The 12,096-nt window shown below is 52.5% G+C and overlaps 1 protein-coding gene across 1 annotated transcript in view; it reads right to left on the bottom strand.

Moving 5' to 3' along the window:
* Window positions 1–4,559, bottom strand: part of VAV2 (vav guanine nucleotide exchange factor 2) — a 53,883-nt gene extending 49,324 nt beyond the window's left edge. Inside the window, exons 1-2 of the mRNA XM_054393251.1 lie at window positions 4,554–4,559; window positions 3,892–3,950 (exon numbers count right to left, since the gene is read on the bottom strand). Of these exons, the coding sequence (XP_054249226.1) occupies window positions 3,892–3,950; window positions 4,554–4,559 (65 nt within the window). The remainder of the gene's footprint in view (window positions 1–3,891; window positions 3,951–4,553) is intronic.
* Window positions 4,560–12,096: the final 7,537 nt, after the last annotated feature.

Raw genomic sequence — 12,096 nt, 5'->3', positions numbered from 1 at the left:
AGAGGGTCCTACCCTAGCCCTCAGGCTGGGGAGAACAGAACCATCCCCTCCTCCTTCTGTCCACCACTGGTCCTGCAGGAGAAAACCTCTTCTCTGGTCAAAGAGGGCTCAAACCTCCTTCCCACTTGCAAAGGTTTTGAGCTCTGGTTTATGAACTTCTGATGGAAGTCACTTGGAGGTTCAGCTCATATAGAAAGGATTTACTTAGCTTAAGGTCCTCAGGAGAAGGCCTTTGAGGATGCTGACTCCCTTCCCCTTTTCAGCTGGTTTCACTGTGCTCACATTAAACATGCAGGCAGGCAGCAGGAGCCAATATTCCTTAACCTCCTGCTTTGCTTGCAGAACTCTGCTTCCAGGACAAACACATCTTGGGGAGATAAAACAATCCACATGTCCCCAGCTCAGGCTCAGCTGGGGGAGCTCACTCACAGGAGATGGACAATGGTTGCAGCCCATGCTCCACAACTTGTTAGACAGAAAGGTTGATATTTGGGGTAATTGTTTCCTTTCCTTTTTTCTACAGGCCTGAGTTGTACTTTTTCAACCCTCCAGGCCACCAAACTCATTCAAGGCCAAGGAGATGTGGTGCTGAGTTTAGTGATGTCCTAATAATGCTGGCTTGATGATCATCAAGGGCATCTTCCAACCAAGACCCTTCTATGAGTCTATTTTATGACTCTAAGTAATAGGATTCTGAGTAATAGGATTTATTTCCTCCTTAATTGGCATGATCCTGATTCTTAGACCCCAAAATAGGGCTTGGAGCAGAGCCATGCTCCATGCTGGGGGGGTTGAAGACCACACAACCCATCTACCACCCTGCCTGCCTGGAGCTCTCAGAATCAACCAGGTTGGAAAAGACCTCAGAGATCATCAGGTCCAACCTGTTACCTATCACCTAACACCTCCTGACAGCTAAACCATGGCACCAAGTGCCACATCCAAGCTTCTTTAGAACCCCTCCAGGGATGGTGACTCCACCACCTCCCTGGGCAGCACATCCCAATGGCCAATTCCTCTTTCTGGGAAGAACTTTCTCCTCACCTCCAGCCTAAACTTCCCCCTGCACAGCTTGAGACTGTGTCCTCTTGTTCTGGTGCTGGTTGCCTGGGAGAAGAGACCAACCCCCTCCTGGCTACAACCTCCCTTCAGGTAGTTGTAGAGAGCAATGAGGTCTGCCCTGAGCCTCCTCTTCTCCAGGCTAAACACCCCCAGCTCCCTCAGCCTCTCCTCACAGGGTTTGTGCTCAAGGCCTCTCCCCAGCCTCGTTGCTCTTCTCTGGACATGTTCAAGTCTCTCAATGTCCTTCTTAAGCTGAGGAGCCCAGAACTGGACACAGCACTCAAGGTGTGGTCTAACCAGAGCTGAGCACAGCACTGAGCTCCTGCTGCTCCTATTCCTGATGCAGGCCAGGATGCCATTGGCCTTCTTGGCCACCTGGGCACACTGCTGGCTCATGTTCAGCACCCCAGGTCCCTTTCTGCCTGGCTGCTCTGTCCCCAGCCTGTAGCACTGCCTGGGGTTGTTGTGGCCAAAGTGCAGACCCTGCCACTTGGACTTGTTGAATGCCATCCTGCTGGACTCTGCCCACCAGGCCAGGCTGGCAAGGTCCCTCTGCTGAGCCCTCCCAGCCTCCAACAGATCAACTCCTGGTGTCATCTGCAAACTTGCCATGGTGTGGAGCACCGTGCCTAAAGCCAACAAGGTTTCTCCCATTCATTTTTCAATGGCACCATCTTCACTGGGGGAGGGAAGGAGGGAAGGAAGGAGGGAGGGAGGGAAGGAGGGAGGGAAGGAAGGAGGGAGGGAAGGAAGGAGGGGGGGAAGGAAGGAGGGGGGGAAGGAAGGAGGGAGGGAGGGAGGGAAGGAAGGAGGGAGGGAGGGAAGGAGGGAGGGAAGGAAGGAGGGAGGGAGGGAGGGAAGGAAGGAGGGAGGGAGGGAAGGAGGGAGGGAAGGAAGGAGCGAGGGAGGGAAGGAGGGAGGGAAGGAAGGAGGGAGGGAAGGAAGGAGGGAGGGAAGGAAGGAGGGAAGGAGGGAGAGAGGGAGGGAAGGAGGGAAGAGAGGGAGGGAAGGAAGGAGGGAAGGAAGGAGGGGGAAGGAGGGAGGGAAGGAGGGAGGGAAGGAGGGAGGGAAGGAGGGAGGGAAGGAGGGAGGGAAGGAGGGAGGGAAGGAGGGAGGGAAGGAGGGAGGGAAGGAGGGAGGGAAGGAGGGAAAAGCCCCAAACCAGCAGTGGGGGACCCCCAGTGAGCTGAGGGGGTAGTGGTGGCTACCTCCTTTGGAGGAGCCAGAGCTGCTGCTGGTGCCTACAGATTAAATCAATTCATCTGAGATTAGTTTCTGTCATTGAGGCTTTTGTGATGGTGTAGCAAGAAACTATCTGATTACAAAGGGAGGGAGGAAAAAAAAAACACCAAACCAAGGAGCAATGGACAAAGTGAGGGCTCTCCATCTGCAGGGGCCAGGAGAGGTGGCAGGGGCCAGCCCCAGGTGGGCTGTGTGGTTATTTTCCAGCATTTTCTCTCCTTGCAGAGCTGGCAGTGGGGAGGAGAAGCAGGGTGAAATGTGCAGGAGAGGCAGAGTTAGCAGCAAAGACTTGCTAAGCTCTCTGCTATTCTCGTGTAATTGTGGTGCCAGAGGCTTCCAAGATAAGGGATCTGAGTGGGAATTGTAAATGCTGGTTGTAAAAATGAACGAGAAAAAGCCACACAGCCACAAGAAGAGCGAAGCCTCCCTCCCTCCCTCTGGCTCCCAACACATCCCTGGCAGCAGGAGACCTCAGCAGGCAGCCAATGGTTCAGCCAAAGCCTTCCCAGAGGATTCATTCAGCCTGAAGTGACACCAGGACCTCCCTGCCTCAGGAAGGCCTTTGCCAGGGGTGAGACAACTCAGCCTCCTCCTGTGATGCCTCAAGACTCGACCCCAACCCTTCTGCACCTTGGTTCCCCCATTCCTCCCTGCCTCCAAATGCTTTGGATGCTCTTGTCCCTTAAAATAATCATCACTGCAGGCTTCCCCAGGACTTGGGGCTATCCTTAATAACAACCAGCCCTTGACTTCCAGCACATCTTTATTCCTCCAACCTTCACCCCCTGAATCCCTCCCCCCCCAGCCCTGGTGGGATCTGTCAGATTTGTGTGTAACAGATGGGAAGGCTCCAAGTTTGTTTTACACATGAGAGGCTGCTCCCCCCCTTCCCCTTCAGCAGTATCAGCTCAGTTAAGGCAGAGAAAAATCAGTTCCAACAGTGGAAATGGTGGCTTGGGGTGGTGGGAAGGGGCTGCAAGTAAAGGAGGAGCCCCCAGAATCCAGCCCAAGTCCCCACAGTCTGGCTGTGCTGGTCCCAGGGTACAGCCAGAGAGCAGCACCACAGAATCACAGAACTGTTTGGGTTGGAAGAGAGAGACCTCTAAGGTCATCAACTCCAAGCACCAACCTATGGCCACCAGAGCATGTCCCAGAGTGGCCATGTCCTCACCTACATCCCAAACCTCCTTTTAGCCTCCACATGCAACACTGAACCACCACAGAATCCCAGACTGCTTGGAGTCAGAAGGGATCCCTTAAAGCTCATCTGATCCAAGCCCCCTGCAGCCAGAGCAGGCTGCTCAGAGCCCCAAACAACCTGACCTGGATTGGTCCCAGGGATGGGGAACCTCCCACCTCTATGAGCAACCTGGGCCAGGGTCTTAGCACCCTCCTTGTACAAAATTTCTTCCTTCTCCCCAGTCTGAACCTCCCTCTTTTAGTTTTCTAACCATCACCCCTTGGTTACATCCTTGCTGTCTGTTTAACCCTGCCATATCCCAACCATGTCCATGCTTCTGGAGTCCAGGAATATGGATGGGAGGAGAAAGAAGCATTCTCTAAAGCATCATATTGCAAGGATCTTACCTAATTCCTTTGGTCTGAGCAATAGTGTGGAAGGAGAGCCTGGATACTGCAGAGATCACCTGGAAATAAGAGAAAAAAAGATGCTGGTGGGCTCAGTGAAGACAGAGGAAGGCTTGGGGGGAACTCAAGGACCTGAAGACCCCCTGGAATGGATGTTCTCCAGTCTCCTTCCCCACTCAGTGCCACAACACATCACCATCAGGGCTTGGAGGAGGACACCATCAGTGCAAACATTGCTTTTAGTTTTGCCCCTGAGTTCAAAAGTGATTTCAGAGAATTGTTGTGGTTGGAAAAGACCTCCAGGATCATCCAGTCCAACCAGCAACCCAACCCCACCATGGCCATTAAACCTTGGCCCCAGGTGCCATGGCCATGAGTTTCTTGAACACTTCCAGGGCTGGGGACTCCACCACCTCCCTGAGCAGCCTGTGCCACAGAATCCCAGGTTGGAAAGGACCTCAAGGATCACCTGCTCCAACCTTTCTAGGTCACAGGAGAGTTGAGCTGAGCTGGCCCAGCATCCTGGCAAGCTGAGCCTTCAAACTGGCCCGTGTAGGGGATTCCACTGCTTCCCTTGGGAGATGATTCCAATGTCCAACCCTTCTCATGGGGGAAAATGCTCAGCTTTGAAGACATCCATCCAACAGCACCATCCAACCAACCTCCATCTCACCTCTCACACCACACAGCCAAGACCTGCTCTGACAGGTTTTAAGCAACACTGAGAACCCCTGCAGAAAACCTCTCTTACTCTCTTCTCCTATTACAAGAGGCTTTGCAATTCCTTTCATCTCCCCCCCACACAAAATGATCTTATCCAGGCAAGCTTGCCAAGACCAAATGGTTTGGACTTCTGGCATTTCAGTGGAGATGCATCATCTGTTTGTCAGAGGTGAGTGCAGACCCTCGCCCTTCCCTGCCAGAGAAGAGCCAGAAGTGACTCAACACCAAAATATGAGCATCAGCCTCACACTCAGGAGGAGGAAAACCACCAACTGCAGCCTGAAAACTCTCTCTTTTCTTTTGTCCTGGATGGAAAATTTTAATTGCTAGGTGGAACTTTCAATGAAGACAAAGAGCAGGTTTAGGTCCTTCTGGATATAAAAGATTGAATCATAGATTACATCAGGTTGGACCCTCCAAGGTCATCTTGTCCAACCCTCCTGCAGTCAGCAGGGACATCTCCAGCTGAAGCAGGTTGCTTAAGGTCCCAAATGACCTGACCTGGAATGCTTCCAGGGATGGGACCTCCACCACCTCTCTGGGCAACCTGATTCAGCATTTCACTACCTTCACTGTAAAGAACTTCTTCCTAATGTCCAACCTGTGTCTAGATGACCTCCAGAGGTCCCTTCCAACCCCTCCCACTCTATGATTCTATGTTTTCCTCTTCCTCATATTAATTATTTCAAAGCTAGCTTGAGAAAACCCAAACCTATTGGTTTTGTATTGGTTTCCCAGCCCCTGGAATGATTGGAGATGCCAGCATCCAGGACACAGAGAAAAGGATTTTTTTGAGCAGCCCCTGCTCTCCAGCAGGCACAAGAACCCCAACCCTTCAGGGGCTGCCTGAGGGATGCTCCCTGCCTTGCTCAGTCACCTTCCCACCAGTCAGCCAGGGCAGAACGTGCCCTGAGTGAGTGCCTGACTCCTCTCCTGGCACTGCTGCTGGCACTTGAAGCCTCTCTGCCTCCACCATGATTATCCCAGAAGGTCAACCAAGGAGATCCATACAAATCCTTGCTGCAAGAGACCTGCAAGCACCAGGCTGCTTTGGCTCCTTGGGACTACCCTGGAGCAGATCCTGCTCCTCACTCTGTTCTTCTCCATACTTTTGCAATCTTCCCCCCTCAAATCTTTCTTTCCTTTCACCACTGCCAATGAATTCCAGCCCAGCTGCTGGCCACCAGAGCCCAACCATGTGTGGACCCAAAGCCAGGGCAGCCACAAAGGAGCTGCCAGAGTTTGGGCATTCAGTGGTTGAACTGCACAGGAAATCACTCAGCATCTCTGCTCTCCAGCAAGGCCATGGAGACTCTGTGAACCTGAACCCTTGGGCAAGCTTCTCCCTGGTATAAAATGTCCTCAAGCAGGAGTTCAAGGCAGAAAGGAGCTCCAGAGCAAGAGGGAATGTTCCTCATACCTCAGCTACTTCATTGCCCCCTGTGCAAAGCTTCTAGCAAAAAAAAAAAAAAAAGGCTTGACCAAGGCATCCTGCCACATCTGGTTTCTAAGGTTGTTGCCCCCCACCCACTTCCCTCTCAGCAGAGGATGTAGAGAAAGAGGTTGGTTTAGACAAAGAATTACTTTTGCTCCTTGCTCTCATGAGCATATTTTGGCCTACTTCTCACTCTGGAGAGCTACCAGACCACCACCCAGCCATGCCTGACCTTCCATGGATGCCCTGGAGCCACTGATCACAGACCATAATTACTGTGCAAGTAGAAGGGGAAACTAAACCTTCTCAAGCAGAAATTCAGGGCCATGAATGTAAACGCAGGGAAGTTCCTCATTTAACACAAAAGGAGCATGGGGAAAGGTTGGTGGCTTCTGGAAAAGATGCTTCAGCACAAGTCCTCCTGCCAGAGAGCTGCTGGTGAGGTTCCCACCTCCATTTTTTGGGGAGGCTGTTAACCAAACCTGGCTTTCCAAGTCCCTCTCATGTCTCTACCTTTGGGCAGTCTCCTGTTGGCTCTGGCTTTGAGGAGCTGCAAGCAAAGATGTGGTTTCTGGTCACATAACCATGGAATTGTTTGGGTTGGAAAAGTCCTCAAAGCCCATGGAGTCCATCAAGCCAACCCCACCATGGCCACCAAACCATATCCCCAGGTGTCATGGCCACAGGTTTCTTGAACACCCCTCCAGGGCTGGGGACTCCACCACCTCCCTGGGCAGCCTCTTCCAATCCCTGACCACTCTTGCAGCAAAGAGATTTTTTCCTAACATCTGCAATGAGTCTGGAGAAAGCCAAAGGGCTGAATCCCCTTGGAAGGAAGAAGCAGCCCTGTCTGTGAGCTCCCATGGCCCTCCCAGCACATTGCCTTTTCAAACTGCAGTTTTAAACCAGGTTGGCTTTGCCTTCAGAAGTGCCAGGAGCTGCAAGAGGAGAAAGACAGAGAGATTAGGAGGAAATTCTTTACAGAGAAGGTGGGGAGACACTGGAGCAGGTTGCCCAGGGAGGTTGTGGATGCTTCCTCCCTGGGAGGTGTCCATGGCCAGGCTGGATGAGACCTTGAGCAGCCTGGGCTGGTGGGAGGTGTCCCTGCCCATGGCAGGAGGGTTGGAATTGGATGATCTTGAAGGTCCCTTCCAACCCAACCCATTCTATGGTTCTATGTAAGCAAGTCAGACCATAAAGAGACCAGGCCACACTCCCCGAATTGTCAGCAACCTCAAACACCACTCAGGGCACATCACTAAACCTCTGTGCTGAAGCTTCCCACCTCTAAAGCCCTCCCCAGTCTGGGAGAGGAGGAGGCACTGAGCTCAGGAGCATCCACAGAAGCCTCCAAGACTCATCAAGGCAAAGCTGTGCTGCACCAGACCTTCAAACACCAAGCCAAAGTGGGGCACAGAGGTTGGAGAACCTCCTGGCATCCCACCCCTCCCCAACCCTGGCTTAAAATAATCCAAGGGAAGTCCTAGACTGACTGAATGAGTCTGCTCTGTGGTCTATAATTAGACTTCTGAAGTAGAAGAACTCAGCTGATGAATCAGACAGTTACCACTGCAGGCTTTGACTTCCAGGGAAACTGAAGAGAACAAGCACACTGTTCTCCATGCCAACAGCTTTTTGCTTTGTTCTTCCCTAATTTTTTTTCTTTTTTCTTTTCTTTTAAACTGAAAAGCCCCAAAATGCTGCACACATCCTGGCACATCAAAGCCTGGCACCCGATGCCAGCCAGGAGCACGCACAGACACACCTGCAGCTCCCAAAGGGATGCTCAGCTCCATCAGTGACCCACTTGGAGGGATCAGAGAAGCCTGGCAGCCCCTAAAAACCTGACTCAACAAGCAACTGGCCCCCAAAAGCAGGAAGGTTTGTTTTTTTTTCCCCCCCCACCTCCCAGCAACTTCTGTTGCAGCAGTAGCCAAGGGCAAGGCTGTGTGTGTGCCCAGCTCCTGAGCTCCAGCTCCCCTCCAGCCAGGGAAGTGCTTCAGAGTGCCTGTAAGGAGAACTAATCCTCTCCATTTCCACAAGATTAAACAACAGCCTTCAAAGTCAGTCAGTTTTTCAAGTGTTTGCTAAACTCTGTCTCATTTTCCCCCAGCAATACTTCCTGCCACTCCCAGCTATCATCTTCCACGAGGGCCAGGCAGGAGCTGTGTTAAGCACCCACACAGCACTTGGCACAAGAGGCCCTGATCTCATCTGAAGGCTTTGGTTTTTTTCTTCTGCAGTACAAGGACATATTATCATTGAAAAGACCTCCAAGAGAATCACAGAATCAACCAGGTTGGAAGAGACCTCCAAGATCATCCAAGTCCAACCATCAACGCCACCACGGCCACCAAACCATGGCCACACATTTCCTGCACACCTCCAGGGATGGGGACTCCCTGGGCAGCCTGTTCCAGTCCCTGACCACTCTTGCAGCAAAGAAATTGTTCCTGTTCTCCAACCTCAACCTCCCCTGGTGCAGCCTGAGGCCATTTTCCCTTGTCCTGTTGCAAGTTGCTGGGAAGAAGAGACCAATCCTCACCTGGCTCCAACCTCCTCCCAAGGAGTTGTAGAGAGAGAGGAGGTCTCCCCTCAGCCTCCTCTTCTTTAGGCTTCTTGAGGTTTCTTCAACACTTCCAGGGATGGGGACTCCACCACCTCTCTGGGCAGCCTGTTCCAACCCCTGACCACTCTTGCAGTCCAGAAATTGTTCCTAATGTCCAACCTAAACCTCCCCTGGTGCAACTTGAAGCCATTTCCTCTCCTTCTATCACCTGATACTAGGGAGAGAGACCAACCCCACCTCACTGCAGCCTCCTTTCAGGGAGCTGTAGAGAGCAATGAGGTCTCCCCTCAGCCTCTTCTCCTCCAGGCCCTGCAAAGCATCTTGCCCCCCACCCTTTATCTCTTGTTAAGCATTGATCAGATCCCCCTCTGGGGCTGCTCTTCTCCAGGTTCAACAGCCCCAGGGCTCTCAGCTTCTCCTCCTCACAGAGATGCTCAAGCCTCCAGAGGGATTCTCCAGTCCCCAACTGCTCCTGTCCATGTTGCTGACATTCCACTTTCCTCACCTTTTTAGTTGTGAGCCAAATTCAACCCCCCCAGCAGATCTTTCACCAACCAGCTCCTCACCCAGCATGAGATCATTGCTGTGGATCCACAGCCCCAGAACCTGAGCCTGAGGGGGCAATGGTCATCAGGATCAGAGGTGTCCTGGAGACCCTGATTTAAAAAGGCAGCAAGTTCTGCACTTCTGGGGTGGAAGAAAAATGGGAGGGGGAAACAAAGAAAAGCAAATTTCAGAAGTGGGTTGCTCACATTCCCTGCTCAATTTGCAAGAAGTCTGTCTGGGTGAAGAATCACAGAATCAGCCAGGGTTGGAAGGAACCACAAGGATCATCCAGCTCCAACCCCCCTGCCCTGGGCAGGGACACCTCACACTAGATCAGGCTGGCCAGAAGAAAAGGGAATTTAGAACAGAACCCCTCCCCCAAAAAAAACAAAAAAGAAAAACCCAACCAAATGCCCCACACCAGCACCAGGAGAAACCAACCACTCTCCTTCTTCCTTCCTACCAAACACTTTCTCCCAGGATTTACAGACTGAAAAACAAAAGCCAAGCAAACCAAAACAATAAATGCTGCTGCTCACTGCTCTGCCATTTCCTCCAGCATTGTTTATTGCTGATGAGGAGCTCTCTGCAGCCAGAAAACTCTCAAACAAACTTTCTCCTTAGTTGAAAATAACAACAAAAAAGCCTCCAAACAACAAAAGCTTCTCCTCCACCCCCCAGCTGGGCTGGAGAACACTTTGCATAGAAGGAACTTCCCAGCTCTTCATGTTCCCTGAGCCTGCTGAGCTCCAGCAAGCTCCTGCCACCCCAAAACAAATGAGTATTTGCTTCCAAGCAAAGCAGGTGGTGAGAAGGCCAAGCAGAGACCTTGATGGAGCCACCTTTGCATACACCTTTCTGAGGGGGGAGGAGGTGGTTTGACAGCCTCAGGTTCCATGGAGGAATTGCTTGGGTTTGCCCCTAAACTGGTGAAGGGCAAAAGGAATCCTCAGGCCAAGCACCTCCAGGCTCTGTGTGGGTAGAAGCTTGAGCCCAACTTCAGAGGCAAGCTGCTTAAATGATTCCTGAGTTGGGTGAAGGCACTCAAACAGTAACAACACTGATGGGAAGCATCCCAGGGACCAAGGTTCCCTGCTTTGCCCAGGGGTTGGACTCAAGGATCTCTGGAGGTCCCTTCCAACCCCTAGCATTCTGTGATTACAGCAGCCCTGAGAGCAAGGAGGGTTTGACCCAGTTTATGGTGCTGGAGAAACATCAAATTCCTCCCACGGATGCAGTGGATGGGGAGGTGGCCAGGCAGCTCCTCTTTGCTGCCCCTCACCTTCTGAGGAGCATCTCAGCCCACCTGGGGCACTCCCCAGCACTTTCCCCCCACCCCTGCACACACACACACACACAAACCAGGCTGTGCACAGCCAGGATTCTGCTATTTGCAAACCAAAGTGTCACCAGCAGTTTCCAGCCTCCCAACTCCTCCCTTTGCACATGCCTCTCCCATGACTCCTATCTCAGCCAGCCCAGCCCTGGGAAGTCAGCCTGGCCAAGCCCTGAGCATGAGAGCCAACCCAAAACACAACCTTCTCACCCTGCTGTGTGCCTGCTGCTGCCCAGAGCATCAACCTGCAGGACCTCAGAGCATGAGTGCAGTGGTCACAGCCAGCAGCAAACCAACAGCCACCTTCCAGCCCTCTCTCCAGACCCCACACAACTAGGGCTGCTGCTTCAGCATCCCACAGATGGTGCTGGGAGTTCCTTAAACCAACATAGAATCAGAGACTTGTCAGGGTTGGAAGGGACCTCCAGGATCATCCAGCTCCAACCCCCCTGCCATGGGCAGGGACACCTCACACTAGAGCAGGAAGCTCAGAGCCACATCCAGCCTGGCCTTAGAAACCTCCAGGGATGAGGCTTCTCCCAGCACAAGCTGGTGCCTAAGAGCAGTGTCACTGGAAGGGAGTATGGGAGGAGAGCAGCAGCTCCTGGCCAAGCAGGAGGAAACCAGGAGTGAGCCTCACCATGCTGGGGGACAGTGAGAAGAGAGGAAAGGGAGTTTCTGGGCCTGATCCTCAGCCTCTGTAAAGCTTCTCCTTCTCCTTTTGGAGAAGTGAAGGGTCTGGAGAACAGGGCTGGTGAGGAGCAGCTGAAGGAACTGGGGTTGTTGAGTCTGGAGAAGAGGAGGCTGAGGGGAGACCTCATTGCTCTCTACAGCTCCCTGAGAGGAGGGTGCAGTGAGGTGGGCTTGGTCTCTTCTCCCTTGTATCAGGTGATAGAAGGAGAGGAAATGGCTTCAAGTTGCACCAGGGGAGGTTTAGGTTGGACATTAGGAACAATTCTGGACTGAAAGAGTGGTCAGGGGTTGGAACAGGCTGCCCAGAGAGGTGGTGGAGTCCCCGTCCCTGGAGGTGTTCAAGAAACCTGTGGCCATGGCACTCCAGGACACAGGATCACAGAACTGTTCCAGTTGGAGAAGACCTCTAAGGTCCTTGGAGTCCAACCATCAACCCAACACCACACTGACCACTAAACCCATGGTGGTGTTGGGTTGATGGTTGGACTCAAGGACCTTAGAGGTCTTTTCCCACCTTAATCATTCTTTGACCTGTGCTCCTCCAGCCCCTGGGTGATATGGATCTCCCCATCCCACATCAAACACCCCAAGCAGGATCCCTCACCTGGAGGGCACAGAGAGGATGCAAAAGGAGAAGAGAAGCAAAACAACCTGAGGGGCAGAAGCAGCAGGAGCTGCACACAAGCCCCTCCATGGCCCTGCTGTGCTGCCCACCTCTCCCAAACACCAAAATTAATGCCCTGAGGCTTGAGGGTTTGCTTTATGCTGCCACTTCCTCTACCCCAACAGCAATAAACACTGATTCTGCTGCTTAATGACCTCACTCCTCCAACACTGCTTTTACTATCACTCTCTGACAGCCTGCTGATGACTAGAGTGAGGAGCTGCCTTTGATGGGACTTT

This window comes from Indicator indicator, chromosome 28, assembly GCF_027791375.1.
Source record: "Indicator indicator isolate 239-I01 chromosome 28, UM_Iind_1.1, whole genome shotgun sequence".
In the NCBI taxonomy this organism is placed as follows: domain Eukaryota; kingdom Metazoa; phylum Chordata; class Aves; order Piciformes; family Indicatoridae; genus Indicator; species Indicator indicator.
Note: the sequence above shows the minus strand (reverse complement) of the source record. Positions and strands in the feature narration are given on the sequence as shown.